Source organism: Empidonax traillii, unplaced genomic scaffold (genome assembly GCF_003031625.1).
Source record: "Empidonax traillii isolate 1590-97213 ecotype Southwest subspecies unplaced genomic scaffold, ASM303162v1 scaffold563:size410408, whole genome shotgun sequence".
Lineage (NCBI taxonomy): Eukaryota > Metazoa > Chordata > Aves > Passeriformes > Tyrannidae > Empidonax > Empidonax traillii.
This window is the reverse complement of record NW_020955756.1, coordinates 54,336-77,710: the sequence shown is the minus strand read 5'-3', so window position 1 is coordinate 77,710 and position 23,375 is coordinate 54,336. Positions and strand designations below refer to the sequence as shown.

The 23,375-nt window shown below is 42.2% G+C and overlaps 1 protein-coding gene across 3 annotated transcripts in view; it reads right to left on the bottom strand.

The window, feature by feature from the left end:
• Nucleotides 1-160: 160 nt before the first annotated feature.
• TRIM67 (tripartite motif containing 67) overlaps nucleotides 161-23,375 on the bottom strand; it is a 44,528-nt gene continuing 21,313 nt past the window's right edge. For 2 of the 3 annotated variants that reach the window (XM_027897846.1, XM_027897847.1), the window contains exons 6-10: nucleotides 20,434-20,579; nucleotides 17,396-17,534; nucleotides 16,053-16,356; nucleotides 6,244-6,406; nucleotides 161-5,101 (exon numbers count right to left, since the gene is read on the bottom strand). In XM_027897846.1, the coding sequence (XP_027753647.1) occupies nucleotides 5,036-5,101; nucleotides 6,244-6,406; nucleotides 16,053-16,356; nucleotides 17,396-17,534; nucleotides 20,434-20,579 (818 nt within the window). In that variant the 3' untranslated portion in view covers nucleotides 161-5,035. Of the gene's footprint in view, nucleotides 5,102-6,243; nucleotides 6,407-16,052; nucleotides 16,357-17,395; nucleotides 17,535-20,433; nucleotides 20,592-23,375 lie in introns of all 3 variants that reach the window. The other variant, XM_027897845.1, reaches the window with a different exon arrangement.

Sequence of the window (23,375 nt, the reverse complement as noted above, 5' to 3'; positions counted from 1 at the left end):
AAGCAGCTCACTTTTTTATTAAAAAACAAGAACAAAAAAAAGACTCCATCTTTGCCTGGTAATTTTCAGTGACAAGTGCCCTTTACATTTGCTACATGGTTGATCTGAAACTGTAATCTCCCTTACAAAGTTGATCTAGCCAAGATGCCTGGTGTTTTCATATTATCTTCCCTGGTTCAAAGTTGAACTCTTGACTTTGCTATTTAAGCAGAATGCTGCAAAGCTGGTAAGGCCTGAGATAAGGTCTAACAACTCTCCTAACTCATCTTTCTGTTTGTGAGCAAAGGACGTACTAGGTGGCACTAGAAAGCTGCTGTCACCAGGTTGATTTTTTTACATCTCTTCTCACAGGAGTGGGTAATTTGAATTGTGGTCCAGGAATGCACTACCTCTTGTTGGCAGTTGCAAACGTGGTGTTTTTCATATACTGGTAGTGGCAGCTGAGCCTTGATTTTGTCTCTCTTACCTTGTTTAAGAAATGTTATCATGTAAGAAAGAAAGAAAAAAAAGCTGCATCTCACATTTCTTCTTGCTCTAGAACAACTTGGAAACCAGAGTATTAGGTGCTCTCTGCTACCTTTGCTAACTATACTTTGAGGGGAAAAAAAAAAAAAGCCAAAACCCAACTTGCACAGCACTATCACAGAACTCTATCACCAGCCAAGAACAAACTACAACATTACACTATTATGGCATTATTTACAACATGATGGAACATTATGCATATAATAAATTACATTTAATACTTTTCCTCTTAAACTCTGATATATGTAAGCTCATGCTTATTTTATTTATTTTGTTCAGTCCAATATATTTTCTTTTATGTATCTCAAGTGCATAGGCAAATATAGGAGGTGACAGTGCTGTCTGCCTATCTTATTCTATGTTTTTAAAAGCCAAATTGCTTTCCAAATTCATGATGCATCACAGTATGCTACTGTCCTCACTGACATACAAATTTATTTATAGCACATACCTTTCCACAGCAGAAGGAGCAAGGGATTGTCAGCTAGGTCTGTGCTTATACTGACATTACGTCTTAGTGAGAGAACTTCTTGTGAGCTCATTTTTAAATTGATGAGGGAAAAGAAGGTGGAGTAGAAATTTTGTAGCATTGCATGCCTTGGGAAGTCTTACAGTGCGCCTGATGGCACACTACTTCTGTTTGTTCCCACTGAAGTTGATGGAAATTTGCAGAGGAAAGAGCCAGGAAGCAAGCTCACAAAGGCTAAGGTTGGGGTTCACAGGGGTAGGTGAAAACTGAGAGTCCTTTGTTGCTCTGCAGGACAGAGAGTTTGCCTGCTCTATTTACTTTGCAGCTGTTCAGAGCTTCCAAATTTGTGTATGCAGAAATTAAGCTTTGTTATATTTATTAGGGGAGGGCTTGTTTGTGTTTTGGTAGGTTTTTTTTAAAATTAGGTCAATTTACAGCTACCTTGTGTGGGCTCTGTACTATAGTTGATGGGATTCATCCCAGTGCAAAAGGCTTTGCTCTCCTGCTTGTAAGTAGCAGCCTGGCCTCTGGCAGCCAAAGTGTCCCATGACAGGCAGCTTTGTGTAATGTCTAGGTGCTGGAAGAGCTTGGAGTCCCAGAGAGACGCAGAAATACTCTGAGGAATGAAAAGGGTGCAAGAGCATCCCAACTGGTCTCCTTGGAAATCTATGCTGCCCTTCAGCCCTCTGGGTTCTCCCTGGACAGTCAGCAACACAGTTTCTGCAAGGACCACATTTCAAGTTTCTGCAAGGACTAAAAGCTGACTCCTCCTAAAGAAAGGATTTGGAGGAAACAAAAACTGGCATAAGAGATACTGTAGGTGAAGAACCTGCAAACTTGCTGGGTTTATAATGAGATGGACCTTGGGGAAGTTACCTGCAGAGAAAGAAACTAACTCTAGCCTGAGCAGAGCAATGGGAGTGTCCTACTTCTCCCCAGCTGATGCTGTTCTGCCAAGGGAAAATTCTTTTCTGCCTATTATCAAATGACCACTGCCATCCAGATGCTCTGCATAAATATCCATGTGTGGAATAATTAGTTTCTTAGAGTAATTTTAACTACTTAAGCATTATTTCTCTTAATCAAACTCTGAAAATGTACCCAGCTGAAGTAACAAAACTCTGTGAGGGTAATTGGTTTATTGCTATGGGCCTCGCCAAAGGTGAGGTGTATATGTACACAACCAACACACACAAACACTTTGTTTAGTTTTTGGCCTAAGGTAAATTAGTCTTACTAATGCAGGTAGCCTATTGTAACTGTATTTCTTTTATTTGCATTTCTGCTAGCTTAAAAGGAGACTATAATGGTAGCTAATCTATTCCCTACTTTGACAATGTTCAAATGCATAGAGGGTAAAAAAAGAGCTTCTCTACTTCTCTGAAGCACATCCTACCTATTGTCCGTATTTTCATTAGAAATTAATAACGTGTCACTCAGTATGTTCTCCCCAAGGTATAATACACCAGGAACCGATACCAAAGCAACTATGAAAACCAAAACCGAGTACTGCAAACACTTCTAAAACCCATTCAGAATTAACTTTAAACATCTAGCAGTGGTTGAAGATTGGAAAGATGTAAATTCATGTGAGTTTCCTTTACAGAAGCTGGGAGTAAAGACAAAGGTTCTGTCCCAAAACAAACAATGCCCTCTTGTTTTTAATACAAGTGAAGATGGAGTGCCTTCCATATTCAAATTATCACAGGATGTTTCCCAATATAAAAAACTATGTGCAATTTATGTACAATATTCCCATACACTACTCTGACTGGCAATACTCAAAGCCAACACTATGATTACAACTGTTACGTTCATAGAAGAGCACACTCAAGAGGAAGTTCGGGGTCTGGTAGTGTTCTAGCTGAGGTAGGTTAAAACAGACCTGCTAATTAGAAAATCTTGCATGAGTTCATATGGTATTGAATGAAACCGAAGATTATAACACAGTTGGTCTCTGATATTCTTTATAAAACCAAGACCGGCATAGCACAGTTATTCCATTCACTACAAGTTAACTAATACAATCCATTCCAGACTTTGAAGAAAGTACCGTTGCTTTCTCACTTAAAAGCATATGTTATTCTTTTCCATAGCTGGTTTTCCTATTTCAGTCTTGACATTGCTGAAGGTGCCCTGCTGTTCTGCAGGAGAGGTGGGCTACAGGGTGCTTGGTTGGTTACAGGCAACAGGATAGCAGACTATTTCTTGTCCGTGCAATAGCCCAGGACTGTTCTGTTCTGGGCTACCTTTCCCTCCCCACAATGGCTATGAAGTGGGATGACCCTGTGCTCTGCCACAGGGAAGCCTTGCCATCGCTCAGCACTACCTGAGTGATGTGCTCCAGACAGGGACCAGAAGTGGACTTGCAGCAGGATGCCTGGGGCCTGGCAGGCTGCCCGAGGGCAGGCCTGGGCCGTTTGTCCTGTGGCTGTGCTTTAATGCAAGGCAGTAAGCTGGATTTTGGCTAGAATATTTGTTTTCAGGTTTAATAATTACATGCCTGATAACAGTGTGTGTGTGCGTATATGTATGCTCGAAGAGGAAAATTTGTATAAGCAGCAGGATTTAAAAAAAGGAAATAGAACATTGATGGGATTTAAGAGTTTATGTTTCTCTTGTTTGATAGCACCACACTTACATAGGATACAGTGACAGAGTCCAGTATATCATGAGCTCATCCAGTCTGCTGCCTCTTGCCCTCATGCATTGCCATTATACACACACACACTTGCATAAGTTAACTGGGTTTAGAAGAAAAGAAGCACGCAGGCAAATCAGTGTATTTTCTGACAACTGCAGGCAGGTGACAGTGCCATGTCTGTGGGAAAAGTTCACTGTCTCCAGTTGTCACAAACTCCAGCTGTCATGGGCAGCACCTTAAATGGCTGCTTGTTTTCATGGGAGATGCCAGGCACAGGTAAGTCTTGCAAAAGTTTTATGTCCCAATCCAGAAAAATTCTTAGGGAGAGGTTTTGCATTAATGCCATGAATCTCTCTCAAGTACTTTATTAGGATCAAGACATTAATTAGCTCACAGTAATCTAATAGAAAATTAAGGCTTCTGATCTCAAAGCTACATTGGAACTACAGCTGCCTAGGGCTTATCAGGATCAAGGCTGGAAAGCAGCATTTCTCAACATGGGAGACTTTGTATGTGCCATATGTAAATAAATGTCTTATCAACTCAGCTGAAAGGAATCTCCCCTGCATTGTTTTTCAAGAGTTGTGCTGATAACCACAATCAAGCCTGCTGGATGTGATAGTTTCCGCAATCACGCCTAAATAACAAAGACTAAAATGTTATCAAGGATGTTTTTCTCTCTACTTTTTGCATCTGATTTCTGCATGTATCATGGTGTTAGCTAAAATGAGCGCAACTATTTCATGGCAGTGTTTGGAAACCAATCTTATTGCAGATAATGAGGTAAGTTCTGCCACAGACTTCTAGAGGGACATTGTCCCATAGCTTACTGCAGTCTAGAGCCAGAAGGAATAATTAATGGTTGTTTGAGCCCCTGAATATAATTGACAACCAGGAATTCTTGAGCATACAGCCTCCACTTCAGCTGTCAAAACATATGCTTTCTTGATTTAAGGACTTCAGGTGGCAAGGGAATCCAGTTCACCTACTGGTAAATTGCTCCAACATCCATTGTCCCTCAGTCTTACCATTTTTTTTCCGGCATCACTAATATTTGAGCACAAATCCAGCCATGAGAGAGAAAATACACTCATTTAACATTTTTGTTTCGTGTGTTTGCGTGCGTGTGCACAAGTATACACATGTGTGCAATGCATTGTAGATATGTTCAAGGTACACATCTTCAGTTGAGTGCCAGTTCAGCGGATGTGCTTGCTATGGCTGTTTAATTAAGAAAGGGAGTGGTCTAGCTGTAACCAGCTGATTATTCAGTGAGCAACATGCCACACAGTGTTTTAAGTCAAGGAAAAGAATGCTTTTTTACTGACTTACTGAAAAGTGCCAAAACACACTGAGAAAGGTTAGAGAGTCCAACACAGTGTCAGGCAGGGGCTTCATTAGTTGTTGGGCAGCTTGGTCTGTTTTACACATTGTGGCACCTCCAGTCCTGTGTGCAGAGTCACCTGCACAAAGAAGAAATAAGAAGAATGTAGATTCAAAGTGGGACATCCTCAGCAGAGAGCATTCATGAAAGCAAAGTGCAGATAAATGACAAGGGAAGGGCTGTGGGATTTCAGGGCCAAGTTTAAATCAAGAATATTTAATGCAGATGATATCGAGCCCCTGAAATAAACAAGTCTTCTTCTCCCTTCCCTCCTGAACACTTTGGGACGTAGAAGCCAAGGTGTCTGTATCTTTTCCCAAATCTAGCCAACAGTTGTAGGTCTCCAGCAGTGCTGCTTGCTAGACGCAAGGTGGATGTCATCCTGCATCGCAGGATGCACCCTGTCATTGGTGCATCAAATTAAATTAAGCTGAGAAAGTTTCTTGAAAGATTTGGATGCCACCAGTAGCAAATGCTGAAAGTTTATGTACTAACAAGGTCATCACGTGAGGTTTCTGATTTCAGTTTGAGTGCTTTAAATGATGATTGTTCCACCCTGGCTGCATTGGTCTTGCCTGACCTAAGCTGACCTCCTTCAGTCTTCAGGCTCCTGGATGTTTCCATAGGTTTTCCGTTATACTACGCCCCATTTCTAGCCATATGCGGTGGTCTTGAAGTAAAAATGCATTATATTTATAGATCGTTCCTCCAAGAGGAAAACCTCTCATGAACAGAGAGCAAGAATGATGTGCAGACTGGTTCTTCTCTGCACTAATTCTCTGACCTGTGTTGCCTTTGCTCTCCTTACTGCTCTGCTGGTCCTATTTCAGTGCTTTGTCAATGTTAATTATCTCCAAAGATAAGATCTAAGAGGAATTAGGATACACATGTTTTTTTTAGTCAAACTGATGGAGGAAACCTTAGTGGTGCTACTTTCCAAGCAGAGTGTTGCAGGAAAATAAGAACAGGAATTAGTAGAGTAGTGTACGGATACTTTCACTTGGCTTTATAGCATTACTCTTCACATTGGTCAGGCAAGGCAGAAGGTCAAATGCAGTCCAAAATGTAGTAGTAGCCTAATGCAAGTTTGAGAAGGAAAGAGCCCTTATCTATACTGACTACCTACAGATGGTGTTATCAGCTCCAGCAGCTGATGTGCTGTCAGCATACACTCTTCTTTAGGTGAAAAGGGTACTTGGGACTGTACTGCAGAAGACTTACCTGGACATTTCGATTGAGGCTCAGCGCAGGCATGAATACACCCTCGATGTTTTCAAATGCCGGAGGCCCTTGCTGCTGCCCATTTATGTAAAAGGTTAGGTTGTGCTTGTTCAGATCCAGGAGAACACCAACGGTGGCACCTTTAGAAACTCCTCCTTCAGTCCTAAGGTACAAAGGGACCACACTGTTGGTGAAGGCAGAGAACCACACTGCCGCTGCTCTCCCCAGGATAAGTCTTGCTAAGCAAAGGGAGAGTCGGGCAGCACAGTGAAATGATTATCCCTGTGGCATTTGGCAATGGCTGATCCACACCTTTATCTGAAGCATACGAGCCACATTCATGGAGCTTAGTGGGTGGATCCTAAAGAGAAATCAAATCCATCTCTCCTGCAACTGCAATCTAAGAGCCGAAAATGGGGTCCAGAGCTAATGGGTCCACTCAGCTAATGAGATATGGGGAAGTGAGCCAGTGGGGACGGTAGTCCTGGAGACACAGCACTTTAGAGTATCCCTGCTATAGTGGAGTGATGCACAGCAGGAAATGAAAAGCAGGAAGCTGGTGTCCTCGGTGTTAATTTCTAATCATTATGCCTGCTAACGACTCAAGACCCAGACTTCAACTACTCACCTTGGCATGCTCCAAGGGGACCCAGATTTCCAGAGTCTAGGGAGCCAGCACAGTTATAACAAACAGTGGTTTTGTGGAGGAAGGGAAGGTGGGGATGGTTACAGATAAGTGCAGTTTCCAAACAGACAAGGTTCTCAGCTATCAGACTGTTTCAAGTGGGAAAGTTGAGAGCTGTTTCAAGTGTGCAGGCATGGTTATTAATGCCAGTGATAATTGGTTGTGTCAGGAGCAGCTGCTGAGAGCTACTGTAGTATCAGAGCTTGCCAGGACAGACTCAGCCAGCCATTACATGCTTGAGTGATTTGACATTAATGCACTTTGACTTGGGGGTTAGTCAAATCCAGTATTACTTTAAAGAACATAGAGCAAAAATATCTACTAGATATGCAGATTGGCCACAGGCACTGCTATTCTGCTAATATCATGGGGCTCTGCGATGGATTTACAGCCTGACACAATTTGTTCAGGGTAAATCAGATTTCAAATAATTTGCAGTGGGAAAGGAAGCAGCTGTCTTCTGTTCCATGCACTCGCCTCAGGCACACAGCATTCACAGGATTAATGTGATTTTAACATAAAATTTATCACAATAGGTAGGCAAAACATTAAAAAAAATAGTGGGGGTAGGGATTAGAATATGATTAGGAAGAATATAGTGCAGGGTAAGAAATTTTCCTCTTGTCCACTAGGTGTCATAAACTGTATTCCCTTAGACTAACTGTGGCACATGGCATTTCCTCTGAAGGTAATACTATTCTGACTTCTCCATTTAAAGTTCTTCAAACAATAATAACATAGCTATGAAGTACAGATTGGCTTTGAGTTGTGTTGGATTTCAAGCTTCTGAGGTTCCTTTGATTTGCTTTTTGTTCCTTTGAGCATTAATAGGTTTCTCTTTGAGCTCTCCTCCAAAACCACAAAGTAAATTTTCCATCAAAAGTTAAGATGCTTGCCTATACTCAGTATCTCAGTATCTAGACTGTTTTTATTAAAAGAACTCAATCATAAACCTCATTACAAGATTGTTGGAAGCCAAAACACTATGATCTGGAGCTATTTACAAATAGATTACATTATTTTTTTCTCTGTTTAGGAATAGTTTGGATTGTAGGGCCCCACATTTTATATCCTACTTCATATAGATTTTATTACATCCTTTTAAATGACATTGATTCTCTCAGAAACAACTTTGCCTTTTTGATATTATTATGTTCTTTCCTAAATGATAAGTTAATTTGTTTCTTGAGAGCTAATTAGCTGCATGCTACACACTGACATTGATTGACTTCTTTGCAGCCCCTGGGGACAGCCCCACTGAAGAGGAGATAGATGCTGCCTGCAGATTCCAACCTAGGCAAGAGCAGGACCCAGCTGAAGCCCTTCCAGGAGCCACAGGGGCGTAGGGGCAGAGCAGAGGGATGGGGACCTTCCCTCTTCCTTGCTGCTGCAAATCTTGCAGGAATTCAGCAGGCTAATTGCCTCCTTCCTTGGCCGCCATTTCCCCACAGTGAGACTGGCTCCAGCAGGAACAGGCATAAGGCAAGGAGGAGCTCCTCACTGTGCTGCTGCCAGGGAGGATGGACCTTTTCTGAGGCTGAACAGTTGCTCTTACTGAGCACCCCCCACTTTCCTTGGGAAGAGTGCTTTGAGGAATCCAGTGTTTTTTGGACTACTTTCACGGTAACTTTCTTTAGGAAAAGAGGAGAGAGAGTCAAGTTTCATGAGTAAAATTATGCAAGGCATTTCCTCACTCTTCTGTATACCATTTAGACATTATTATGGATAATTTCTCTAATAAATGGCTTTGTTGTGATAAAAGAAGCCAGCTAGCTCAAGAGACAAACTGGTGTTGCTCTCTCCTGGTACACTTCTCTGGCAGCATGTATATAAGCTGCTGCTTTACTGTAATGGATTTTTAAGCCACTTAATGACAGGTATACCACAGGTCCCCAGTGATCTGCTGGTCAGTACAAGGAAAATACAACTTTTTTGTTACAACACTTCCTCAATAAATACTTATCATTCATAGAATGATAATCCCATTCTGGAGATACACACCACTCTTCCATTATTTCAAGTAAATCCCACTTGTCCTGCACATTTTGATTTCTGTGTGCAGCAATAAATCCTGAGTGCAGAAGTGCTGTTCGGAAGCCTGGAAGGTTGGCATGCAGAAAAGGGAATTTGGTTACCATGAAAAATGCCATTGCTTATGGCAGTGGAGGCTGTTATTCCAAGATGCGTTCAGTAACAGCTTGGACAATGTTCCAAATAGGACTGCATGAATTGGCTTGAGGAATTAGTAAGGGTATTTTCACTATTATTGAAAAATAAGTCTTAACAATATATGAACACTTTAATAAACTCAATAATTAGTTTAAGTCTCCATTAATAATATTTTATCTCTAGTTTTACAGCAATTTAACAACTTTACCATGTCTATTGTCAGCGACGGTATTTTTCAGTCAATTTTAACGTTTTTGTGTGATAAAAAAACTGGTCTTGAGATCTCTGAAATCAATGAAGAGACTCTCCTCTTAAAGGCAGAGGCCTTTAAGGCTAAAAAGCAAATACTCTACTTCCTGTTGTCTTTCAGGATAAAACATTTCAGTGTGAATTCCACCTCTTTCTCTACATAAACACATAGTGGCTGGAGTATCATGTGCAGCAGCTGGTACTCCTACTCTTGGGAACTTTACCAAGGAGTGGATCAATTGCAATGCATGCCAGTGCCTCTTGTTAACAGGCATACAGCATCTCTCATAGAATAATTTGTTTTGGAAGGGACCTTTAAAGGTCATCTAGTCCAACTCTCCGGCATTGAGCAGGGACATCTTCAACTAGATCAGGTTGCTCAGAGCCCCATCCAATCTGATCTTGATTGTTTTCAGGAATGGGGCACCTACCATCTCTCTAGGCAACCTGATTCAGAGTTTCACCATGCACATATTAAAAAATGTCTTCCTTTTATCTAGTCTGAATTTGTCCTCTTTTAGTTTAAAACCTTGTCCAATCGCAACAGGCCCTGCTAAAAAGTTTGTCCCCATCTTTCTTATAAGCCCCCTTTAAGTATTGAAAAACTACAGTAAGGCCTCCCTGGAGCCTTCTCTTCTCCAGGCTGAACAACCCCATATTTCTCAGCCTTTCTTCAGGGAAGAGGTGTTCATCTGTCTGATAATTTTTGTGGACCCATTCCAACAGATCCATGTATTTTCTGTGCTGAGGACCACAAAGCTGGATACAGTTCTCCAGGTGAGGTCTCACAAGAACAGACTAGAGGGGGAGAATCATCTCCCTCACATTGCTGGCCATGTTTTTTTTTTTTTTTTTTTTTGATGCAGCCTGGGATACAGCTGGCCTTCTGGGTTTCAGCTGCACGCTGACAGCTCATGTCCAGCCTCTTATCCACTAACAACTCCAAAGCCTTCTTGGCAGGGCTGCTCTCAATCCTTTCATCCTCCATACTTCCCTGACTTAAATTTAGGACTCTGGACTTGGCTTTGTTGAAACTCACGAGGTTCCCATAGGATTTGCACTTTCTTAAGCTTGTCCATGTCTCTCTGGATGGTATCTTGCCCCTCAGGTCTGTCAACCACAGCACTGAGCTTCGTGTTCTCTGTAAACTTGCTGATAGTGCACTCAATCCCATTGTTTATGACATTCACGAAGACATTAAATATAACTGGTCCCAATATAGACCCCACCTGTCACCAATCTCCACCTGAATATGTAGCTGTTGACCACTACCCTCTGGATGTAACCATCCAACCGATTCCTTATCCACGGAACAGTCCACCAAACCCACGTCTCCAGTCTAGAGAGAAAGATGTTGTGGGGAACCATGTCAAAGGCCTTACAGAAGTCCAGATAGACTTTACCCATAGCTCTTCCCTTGTCCACTGCTGTAGTCACTCCACCATAGAAGGCCATTAGGTTGGTCAAGCAGACCATGCCCTTGGTGAAGCCTTGCTGGATATCTCAAATCACCTGCTTGTACTCCATATGCCTTAGCATAGCTTCTACGAGGGTCTGTTCCATGGCATTCCCAGGCACAGATTTCCAGGAACAAGACAAAAAGGTACCTCCCAAATGTGTAACTCTGCCGTAAAGTGTTTTCTTAACCAGTTTCCTCAACCTATTTTCAAAGGTTCCCTCTGTTGTTTACAGAATCACAGAATTTGCTGAGTTGGAAGGGACTCATAAGGGTCATTGAGTCCAACTCCTGGCCCCACACAGGACCATCCCTAAGACTCACACCATGTGCCTGAGAGTATTGTCCAAACACCTCTTGAACTCTGTCAGACTTGGTGCTGTGACCGCTTCCCTGGGAGCCTGTTCCAGTGCCCAACCAACCTCTTGGCAAGTGTGAAGAACCTTCTTCTAATATCCAACCTAAACCTCCCCTGACACAACTTTAGGCCATTCTCTTGGGTCCTCTCACTGGTAACTACAGAGAAGAGATCAGTGCCTGCCCCTCCTCTTCCTCTCAGGAGGAAGTTGTAGACTGCAATGCGATCTCCAATCAGTCTCCTCTTCTCCAGGCTGAATGCACCAAGTGACCTCAGCTGCTCCTCACATGGCTTCCCCTCAAGTCCCTTCACCATCTTCATTGCCCTCCTTTAGACACTTTCCAATAGCTTAATATCTTTCTTACATTGTGGTGCCCAAAACTGCCCACAATATTCAAGGTGAGGCCACACCAGTGCTGAGCAGAGCAGGACAATCCCCTCCCTCAACTGGCTGGTGATGTTTTGCCTGATGCCCCCCAGGACATGGTTGACCCTCCTGGCTGTCAGGACACTGCTGACTCATATTCAACTTGCCATCGACCAGGAACTTCCAAGGTCCTTTTCCATGGCACTGCTTTCCAGCATCTCACTCCCCAGTCTGTACAAACACCCAGGGTAGCCCCATCCCAGGTGCAGACTCCAGCACTTTTCCTTGTTGAACTTCCTCTAGTTGGTGATTGCCCAGAATTTCAATTTGTCAAAATCTCTCTGCAGGACTTCTCTGCTTTCCAGGGAGTAAACAGCTCCTCTGAGTTATGTATCATCTGCAAACTTGCTTAGTATCCCTTCCAGTCCTGAATCCAAGATCTTTATGAAGATGTTGAAGAGCACAGGGCCCAAGATGGAGCCCTGTGGAACCCCACCACTGACAGGTCACCAGTCTGATGTCACCCTCGTCACTATTATCCTCTGTACTTGACCCATGAGCCAATTGCTCACCCACCACAAGATGTGTTTATCCAGCTGTGTCAGAAGGATACATTTTGTCCAGAAAGATACTGTGGGAGACAGTATTGAAAGCTTTACTGAAATCCAAAGAGGTTGCATCAACTGGTTTCCCTTGATCAGACAGGTGGGTTTCCTTGTCATAAAAGGAAATCATGTTTGATAAGCCGGTCTTTCATCTCATGGAGCTGTGCTGGCATTGTCTTTCAGGAGTTCTTCAATACCTCCCAGAATAATCTTCTCCATAACTTTACCAGGCACTAAAGTGAGACTGACAGGCCTGTAGTTTCCATGGTCCTCCTTCTTGCCTTTCTTGAAAATCGGGACAATGTTCACCAGCTTCCAGTCAGCTGGAACCTTTCTAGATTCCCAAGACCACTCAAAAGTCATTGAGAGAGGTTTTGCAATGACATCAGTCATCTCTTTGAGGATTCTGGGATGAATCCCATCAGGCCCCATAGATTTGTAGGGATCCAGTTTGAGCAGCAGATCCTGCACAATTTCAGGATTGACTGGGAGCTGACAATTCTCATAGCCATGATGCTCTAGCTCAGGTCACTGAGACCCCCTTGGTCTGTCATCAGTGTTGAAGACAGAGGCAAAGAAAGCATTAAATATCTGTGCCTTGTCTCTGTCCCTGTTTGTGAAGTGACCATCCTCTTCCTGTAACAAGCCAGTGATATTTCTATACTACCTGTTGCACTAATGTATTTGAAAAATCTCTTTTTGTTGTTCCCCACATTTCTGGCAGCTTCAACTCCAGCTGAGCTTTGGCCGCACAAATTTTCTCCCTGCAACAATAAGCAGCATCTCTGAATTCTTCCCATGTCACTTGACCTTGCTCCCACTGTGCATACACCTCACTTTTTTGCCTTATCTCCAAGAGAAGATCCCTGCTTAGGCAAGCCAGCCTTCTGCCTCACCTGCTTGACTTCTGACATTTGGGAATTGCCTCCTCCTGTGCCCTTAGGAGGTGATATTTAAGAAGCGACCAGCACTGATGGACCCCAGCACCTGCAAAAACATTTTCCCAGGGGACCTTACTTACTGATTTCTTGAGCAGCCTGAAGTCTGCTCTCCTCATGCCTGGAGCTGAGGTTTTTCTGGCACTTTTCCTTTTGTCAACAGAGATTCTAAACTTGACCACTTTGTAGTTGCTGTGGCGAAGACAGCCACCAATCTCCACTTCGCTCACAAGATCCCCTCTGTTGATAAACAGCAGATCAAGGAGGTCATCTTTCCAAGTTGGCTCCCCTAGGACCTGTTCCTTAAAGCTGTCATCCAAGTCTTTTAGGAATCTTATGGCCCATGTTGCAGCAGCAGTGTGATGCTCTCAGTTAATTTCTGGCAAGTTGAAGTCCCCCATAAGGACAAGGGCAGTTGACTTGGAAGTGTCTCTTAGTTTCTCAAAGAATAATTCATCAGTGTCATCATCCTGGCTAGGAGGTCTATAGTAGACCTATTGTAATGCTTTTTGTTAACATTAGAGTCTTCTGTTCATGCCTCTTCCAGCATTACAGAAGTCATGCTAGTTTTTAAGGGTGTAAAGAGACCCAATTTTGCATGCTGTGAGTGAAATGAACAGAAAAGTCCTCTAAATGTGACGTGTTGCATGAATCAGTCTTTCAAGCTCTACCTTAGGTTATCCTCGAAGATGGTAGTTTATTTATTGCCCTAATTTATTCTCGTGAAGCTTAGGAAGCACAAAACTATTACTAAGGTGTAACTTTCATCACACTAACATCCAAGAGGTTAAAAGTTGGCAATTAATTTCCTTTGGACTATGATACAGAGCTGTCATGCACTTGTGTCCAGTGGGGAAAAACAACTAGGCAGCAATAACACTTTCCACAAGACTATTAGAGCTAATGAGTTAAAAAACTGACCTAGTTGACTGTCACAGTTAAAAATATAATGCCTAGACCTAATTTCATTGAAGCGCATATGATTTCATAAGACTACATGCCCTTTGCGAGTGTACTTCACTTGATATTCCATGGGTCTATCCATGCCTTGGATGTGCTTTTGTGTTTTTTCAGGTAAAAACTGGGAAAGTATCATCAACAGAAAGCAATTTGTTCTCATGATTAAGCAGGATGATTGGAAATCATAAGTGTTTCCATTGTTTGCGCTTCCTAGAAAAAAAGCTTTTGCTTAGGTTGCGTGTTGCTTGCCGGGAGGAGCATGTTGAGGACCAAATCTATAAAATAGGTTTCTGGGACAGTAGAACATAGAATGGTTGCCAGCTTTTTTCCAGAAATCATAAGCTGTTCCATAGAGCATTAAAATTAATACAGCTTAACATTACTTCCGCCCTAAATCGAATCAAGATGTTAAAGGGACAGAGAACTTTTTGATATATTTGTTATACTGATGTTATTTTATTCTATTTTGTCTTACTGATGTTATTTTACTCTATTTTGTCATAGGACTTGATCTAAGGTCTTTAGAGTCACGGAAAACAACCCAATTGACTTCAGATGGCTTTTGATCTAGCTAAAAGATTCTTCCTCCTGTCTGTAATGAACTGCAAAATCAAACCATATTTCAAACAAAAATCCCCAGCAATTGCAGTATATTTACCTAAAATACAGATATGCTGCAGAGTATAAATGACTTCAACAGAAAACATTACAACCAACCTTAGGATACAGTGCACGTTGACATGAACTTATCCCTTTAAGGAGATACCTGCATTTGAGTGTTTTAAAAATCACTGCAAAATCTTCTTTTCATCATCTGGTGTAACAGAAACAAGACTTGAGATAATGAGTGTGGAAGACCTTCTGAGACAGTCAGTAGAAAACTGAACCGAAATTGATTCCTACTCTGCCACAGACCTGCTACGTATCCTTGGTCAGCCACTTTATTCATAAATCAATCTCCCATTGTGACACATTACGTATACAAATACTCTATTTTCCATTTCTCTTCAGAGAAGATCTTCTCAAGGATCTCAGTTATTGTAGTACTCAGCTGACCTTCAGCTAAGGCCTCCCCTCTCATGGGACACAGAGAGAGGGCAATGGAGTTCTGCTCTGGTGGATACCTCAGGAGCTTCACACAAAGTTGGCCATGTTGCCCCTACACTGTCTGGCATCACTTCGATGAAACAAAGCCAGCACTAGGCAGAAGTAACTGTCCTAAGCACTGAAAGTCAGGCAACCATGTCAGTGCAACAGAGGATCTGTGCTGACAATCCTTTTCTCTATGTGATCAGTCCCTGGAGATAGCTTCAGCTAGGACATGTCTCCCCACTGCTCTGTTGCACAGAGCAACACAGAGCCTCTGCGAGGTGGAAGAAAGAGTTAACAGTGCTTTAGGGGCTTTCTGAAATCCTCCTTTGTCCAAGTTGCTTGTACTAGTTGAGATGTTTCTCAAAGATCTTCGGTACAATGGCTCCATTGAACAAAAGCTGTCACTTAGGCCTCACTCTCAGAGAGTCCCTTGTGTCCAGATCTGCCTACGTGTGACCTACAGCATTACCTTTAATCAGCTTTCAGAACTAGAAATAACCACCTGCCTTTGGAATAGGTGATCACCAGTGCTTTGCCTAATTGTTGTGCAAACTCACAGCCAGGATTCCTCCTAAGGAAGGCAATCAACCACCTTTCTCCCTGTGCTCCTCCAGCAGTGAGAGTCAAGTCCTATATACCATTGTGCTGTGCTCCTGCCTGCTGATGTGGATGGGACACACAGTAATGGGATTAAATCACAGCAGGGAGGATTAAAGCTAGACCTGAGGAAAAAAATGCTAACAGTGAGGACAACAAACACCAACCCAGATTGTTAAGGTGCAATCACTGTCACTAGTGATTTTAAGAAGTAATAAAATAACTACATTTAGCCAGTATTCGAACTAAATGGCTTGCTGCGACACCTGTCTCTGATGCACAGCAGGAAATTGAGAAACGCAGTAATGAGAAAACTTTGCAAGCAGCACTTACCGATTGGTGTGAGAATTGCAGTGCATGAACCAGCTGCGGTTGTTGTCAACGTACATGGCCCATGCCTTGTCATCCTTGCCCAGCATCATGTCCTTGACAACATTAATCCTGGCGATGCCAAAAGCTGGATCTGGATGGTTGTCATACCGGTCCACATGCAGTTCCCAGTAATGTACGCCCTTGGAGAAGGCTGCTGTGCCAAGAACAACCCGGTCATCGTAGCTGTTGCAGGTGGCAGTCTGGTTATCGTTCGACAGAACTATGTCTCTGTGAGCTGAGGAGGGGTCAAAGGTGAACCACGCCACTGTGGAAAGGCAAAAGGAAAGGCAGGATTATATTAGGAGGGATTGTGTCCATGTGTTGACTCCTTTACTTCAATTACAAGGGTGAGAGTTTCCTAAAAACTCCACTGCACTTCGAGGTAGTAAAGGCAATCTTTCCTTATTACTGTAGGCAGCTACACAGGATTGCTCTGAGCTGTTCTTCAGCTGTTCTTCAGCTCAGAAGTGCCTTATATTACCTATGCTTGTTCCCCTGAAGTTAAGGGCAGTGACTTTCTGTTCACATGCAGTAACAAGAAAGTCACTGAGGACACAAAAGCTTCTTCATGATGTGGAAACTACTCACATAGGTGAATTAGCTCAATCTCACCTTTAATGGAAATAGAGATCCACTGTGCCTGTGCTGGTTAGGACTGACTTCACTAGTTTATCAAAGTGAAGTTCTTTTTTAAAAAAAGCTAAGAAAAAAAAAGAAAAAGCTCTTAAAGTATAAATATTTTACACTGGCCTATTTTGGCAACACAGCATAAAAGTGGAAGTGGTAATAGCATGCACTTCTTGATTCATTACAGTATCATTAATGAAGATGAACTTCCTGTAATGTCCGTATGGATGTCAAGTATAATTACGGGGGAACAAGCATGAATTCCCATCTCTGTATTATCAAACCTTGCTGGGAAATTGAAGCAGTAGTGAAGAAAAAGGCAAATCCCAAAGATATATGGAGAAGGGGAGACAAGTAGAACAAAAAGTATCACAAGTTACATAACTACTTCTGTATGCTAAAGCAGGCAAATATCTTACTTAATTCCTAGACTTTTTCAGCCAATTAAAGTCACAAGATTTGAAACCTGAAGTGTTACTGATAATGGAAAATCACCACAAGTGCTAGGAAGAGAGCTCAATCCCTGTGCACACTCAGTTCCTCGCCTCTTCTCTCAGATGATCCAAAACCTCCATGCCCTAAGTGTCAAATACATTAGTGGGTGTAAAGAGATGCAAGTGTCCTGCCACTTAGACTTGCAGCTTTTCCCTTAGAAACTGGCAAAAATCCCAACTCACCGTCTGATGTCTGTAAAATAACTGTCTTGCTGTAAGGACCAACTCCTGAGGAGTTGAAAGCTTTGACTCTTGCATTATAGGTGCTGTTGAAATGAAGGCCATCAATGGTGCAGAGAGTCTCCTTGCCGACATATACTTCCTAAACATTCAAAAAAAAGAAAAAAAGAAAAAAAGGAGAGAGAGAAAGAGGGACATGGTGTAACTGTTTCTCTGTGCCTCATGGTCACATGTTAAGACTTCAATAAATACAAGCCAAAAGTGAACAGCTTCTCATTTTTTCCCAAGATGTGGCAATTATACTGTTATATCACAGGCAGTCACAGCAGTGGAGACATCAAGGATTGTTAGTGGAGACACTAAAGTGAAAACAAAGCTGGAAGGGTAATGCAATAAAGGGCAACAGGCAAATCTTGATTTTTATCCTCTTTTCCTAAACATCAGCTCCAAACCACTACCATCCCAGTGTCTGACACACTGTGGCCATTATTATATTTATGTAAGACAGAAAGAGGGGGGCATATAAAAATAAAAAAGCCAAGTAAGTGCAATTTTATTCTGTTGGAAAGATTGCCTCATGCCTGAGTTAAAATGTAACTTTGAAACCTTAAAACATAGAGTCAGAAGAAAATGATCTCCTAAAAATTAGGATCACATGCATCACATGATGAAACAGTAACTAAACAACAGAGACATCAAAAAAGTCTGCAAAGATTTATGAAACATCAAGTACTTGTGTAATGTGAAATATTTCAGGAGGAGGAACACCTAGGCAGACCAATGAAGAGGATCAGTCAGATTATACAGGCTATTATGAACTGAAAGAAGCCTAGAAACCTTGTGGTTTTTTGAAAACTGAATAGAAATTGACAGAAAAGCAAAAAAAATCGTGTCTTGGCAGCTGGTTAAAAGATACTATTCCTTTCCCCCTCTGGTTTCTCTGACTCTGAAATCTATAGGTTTATGGTGGCAAAGGCCCTGAAGTGCTTAAGCCTGTCACCAAGCAGGTCACTCAGGCTCCAGTTCAGTTAAGAACTTAAGTACATTCCTAGGAGTAGTTGTGATGATTAGGGCTCTTTGATATGAACCTAAAGTGAATTAACTATGTGATGAATAGGAAAGGAATTACTTAAACTTACAGCAGGCCATGTCTCTGGCCACTTTGCTGCCAAGGTGGCTGCTACAAACAACAAAATCTCTTGGGTCCTGAGTTAGCTGGTGATATTTCACGGAGACAAAGAAGAGTTTTAGTAAAATAACATAGTTTATCTCCATGTCATAAGATATGTTATCTGTGCAAAAAAGTTGTATTTGTAGGAAAACTCTCAAATTTTCTAATCTGCTTCATTTTTACCACTGTTCGCTGTTTCAGTTTATTCAGACTCTGCTACAATGGGAGACAAAAACTGTTATTTAAATCCACCCACCAAATACTGATAAACATTGGTCAGTGAAAGTGCTTTCAGGTATATAATTCTTCATGAAAAGGTTTAGCAAACTCTTGTGGAAATGACATTGCTGAGAAGCCTGCCTTTTAATGGGTAAAACTGAGGATGTTTCTACCACAGCAAGCAGAGCATCCCCCTCAGAAATTATCACCCTGTATTTTTAAGGATTGAGATGGGTTTGTAACTTTTTCAATCCAAAATCTTGACATGGTAATGCCAACAGCACTAAAACCTTTGGCAGTTACAAAACCCACCCACACAAATGAGCTTGGGTACACACCAATCTGAAATCTTGTTATTCACAAGTATTAATTTAGATGTGAATACTATTTGAAAATGTTTATCCAAGACACTGGAATTCTAACACCTTGTTCCTAACTCTTCATTCATTGCACACTGACAACACTCTTGTCTACTAATATTAACTATATTGATAGCTCCCAGCAGCCATTCACAAAAGTACCTTTTCACACTCTCAGTAATGGAGACCAAACCCCTGTAAAATGTTACTTGGACCAAGGAACTGAGGACACCTTACAGTGCAGTCTTCAAAATGCCTTGCCAGTATTTTTACCCCAAATCAGGTACCTTTACTGGGTGTGAGTGTAGTGGTTTGGCACAGGGAGGCAGTTCCTTAGGTGGAACCATGCCAGGACATTTTCAGCTTGAGAAATCTTTAGGTTTCCAGTGAGAAGCCAGTTTGCAGCTCCCAAAGGAATGTCATTGCATGTTTTTGGCAAAATTCCCCATTTGTGAAGAGAACAGCTGTACCCCACAACAATTTCCAAATGCTTTCAAGGCACTAGTCCCTGGGGAAAGCACTGGGCCAGCCTGGTCCTGGAGCAACAGGAGCCTGAAGCCTGTCTGACAAGGAAGCGCCACAGCTTCTAGCAAGACATGGCTGGCAGAAAGCTGATTGAATTACTTCCATAATCTGTTTATTAAGATGCGTTAGGAAAGGATGGGAGCTTATAAGTACTCTGCACCAGCAACCAGGAGCACTTAGTTGTGACATTCACCCTCAGGGGCTTTAAGAGCAGCACTTGGGATGCCTTTCCATACTTACCAACTCCATCACAGTTTGTCTGTGGAAAGCTTTCACCAGCCTGGTCTCATCCACTCCAAGGAAAAAGTTTTTCAAATCCTGTATTTTTATGCAGGATTTTATTTTCACTCAGAAAATCAAGAAAAACTGAGTTGCATTTCTGGAGCAAGAATGTCAGCAGTTGAAATGGGGTGCTATGGGCAGATGAGAGTATGGGCTTCAAAGAAATCTGTGTTGTGTACATGAACCACTTCCAACTCCTGCAGGCTGGTATGGGATTTTCTGCTTTGGTACACTCCAAGGATACCTCAAGGGCCACTTTACAAGAGGCTTGAGAATAAACTCAACCAAGTTTCCTACCTAAGCCAGCGGTCCTTCTAGTAAGCAGCATCTGCACTGCTTTCTACATCAACATAATGGAAGCAGGGATGTTTCAACAGCTTGTATCTTACCTAACCCCTCTCCCCACCCTCAGACAGAAACAAATCCATATCCAGAGGAAACTCACATACAAAGAAACACAAATAAATGCTGAATGAAATTCTCACTCGGAATTGGCCACCATCTCCATCATCAAGTTCCAAGATATAACCCTCCACTGGGTTGTGGCTCAAAGGTGGCATCCTCCAGGCCAATGTCACACTGTTGTTTCTGGTGCAACACTTCTCCAGCTGCAGTAATGGGACGGGTGGCACTGAAACAGGAACTGGGTACAGATTAGTGTAACTCTGCCCTACCCCATTAGTCTGTGCCATGAGCAGTATGGCAATGGTTCACTTCCCTCCCCTCACGGGGGAGCCAGTATTTGTTAGGAGTAGAGTCCATTCCCTTTCTTGAAACAAAAGGCAGTAAAAATCATATAACAAGCTGTTGTTACACAGTTAGACAAATAATTTGGCTGAAATATGTAAACAGAAACGTATCTGGACTTGCTTCTGGTGCCTCATAAGAACTGCAGTGTGGGGACCTCATGCTTGGCTTCCTTCCAAGGAGTCACTGTCTGGAAGGGTTTTTTCTCACACTAGAGCAGCCGCTGTCCCCAAAAGGAGGGACAGGGAGTTTCTTAGGCCATAGGGCAGCTCGGAGATGCAGTCCTGCCAGGAAGTTCAGCACGTTAGCAAAGAATTGGATTATGAACCAGCAGATCAGCCCTTCCTCCCAGCACGGCAGCAAGACAGAGCCTGAACTCAACAACAGTAGGATGATAATTCATCATTTTAATTGTTGGGCTTTTTTAAAAACCTAATCTAATTTTTGAAATCTAATCTAATGCACCACCCCCATTCCCCCCAGCTTTTCATTAAAACCACCTTGGATATGTCATCTTTATGGCAGCCATACTTGAAAGAAACTGTTAAAGAAAACTGTTCCAATTGCAAATTTTTTAGCCAAATCCCTTGGTTTAGTGAGCAAAAAGAACTCCTGTACCACAGGAGACGCCTCTTGGAAATTAGGCATGTGAAGTTATCTACCAACATGTGTTTTTATTGACTTGCTCAGGAGAAACATCAAGAGACTGTTGACCAGATCAACATCTTAAAACCAAAAATAAACAGAGTAAAACATTCAGCTGTGCCTCTGTGGGAAAGAGGTCTCTCTCCCACCTCTCCTAAACACAGCTAAACTCTCACTGTTAGCTCTTTGCTGAAAATTATGAAGTGAAAATTTAGTCTTCTGGATAGACCAGGCATGTATCTTTTGCACTCCTGAGATCATACAGGTTAAGCAGGATGCAAGCAATGCACAGACCCTGTCTGGTCCTCTGCCCAAGACTGAATTTCACCACTGAATATCATTTCTGCAGAGCTCAATCATATCTTACAAGGAACTGAGTGGTATGAGCATTCATAGACTTAGTTCTTAGCAATATCAGCTTGCTCTTCTTTTATCTACTCTTCTTTGACCCTCTTGATTATTTTCCCCCCTCTGTCTGCATAAGACCTGAGCCCTTGTGTTGTTCCTTTCATCCTATTTTACATCTCTGGATTAAAGAGGACTGTTCACATTTTGTGTACCAAACAGACTGTGGGAAAATGGATGATGCTGTTGTGACGGGGCTAAGGCTTCACCCCCACTTTGGAAGTGACACGAAAGTCAACATTAGACTTGTGATAAACAGTGCAGAAGATACCATGGCTTTCTGCTGGCATCATCCATCACCACAGTGAATATAGATGGTTGCCAGCCTGGAAGAATGAAACAAAAAAAGCTTTATAAATTAGCTCTTGAAGGTTTTTCTGTGAAAAGAAAGCCTTATTCCTATTCCTTGATACTTGAGGGTGAATCAGAGGGTATAATAAATAAAAACCTGCTTGTTTTCTCACATGGGAAGTTCAGACTCTCGTCTAGGAGACACTGTGTCTGGAGAAGTAACAGAGATGTGACATTACAAGAGGAAAAAAACTGAAAATGAGCAGTTCAGAGATAATGGGATTTTTTAAGAGAACCATTTCAGCTTTAGAGTTTTTCTATGATTGTTAGCCCTTGTATTCCTTGTGACTGATAAGCCTGGGAGAAGATAGGGCTATGTCAGCCATCCTTACCCCTGTCACTTTTGCTAACCAGTTAACCCCCTCAAGAGACATTCGCCAGGTCCTCCCCATTTCTACGACTCCTCCTGGGGAAACTGGATGAAAACCTAATTCCTGAAGTCTATAAGATGCAAAATACACAATGCCACCTCACCTCTAAATAAACCACTAACCTTTCCAACCCTGGAAAAAAACTCCTAGGAACACTGATGGGAGGCTTCCAGGGACTCTTTATGTAATGTACAATGCTGGGGGGGAAAAAAAAAAGAGCAGAATTTTTGGGAGAGGGTAACTCTTTTATGAGTCCCTTTTAATTACAGAATCAGTAATTCTGTCTAGGAATAGAATATGCTTTCATCCTGTGAAGTGCTCTTGTTCCCACTTCCCAGTGGAAGCATGAATTTGGCCCTGTGTGAGAGTTACACATACTGTGGGGAAGTTCCTTGTCTCTTTTACCATGTTGCTGGACATTCAAGTTTTTGTGAGTAATTCATATCAGCCTCCTACTCTTTTTGAGCCAGCCAGTGGCCTGAACTGCACAGCTCTCCTAAAGGAGAGGTAAGATGTTCCTGCCAAGGAGCTGTGCAGCTTTGCTGGATGATGTTTGCTGTGCTTGTCCTCCTTCACTGCATGCAGATGGGCAGAGATTTGCCTTGATCTCAGATTACCCTTGGGAGGAGAAAAGATGAACACTTGTAAAAGTGATAGGAAAGTGCAAAGTGAGTTGCATAATTGGGACACTGGTATATACAGGGAAGAGCAATGGGATAGGACTAAGAGAAAAATATAGGCTAAGTGCCAGAAAAAAAAGACTCAGATGTTAAATTACAGTGCTGTCCCACTTCTTGCTCAACTTTAAGTCCTCTAGAGACTTTTTGAAGGAAAAGATTAGAAATATAAAGGGAGAAATGATACTGCATTGGCACAGCAAGACCTACTAATGAGTCTGAACAATGTCC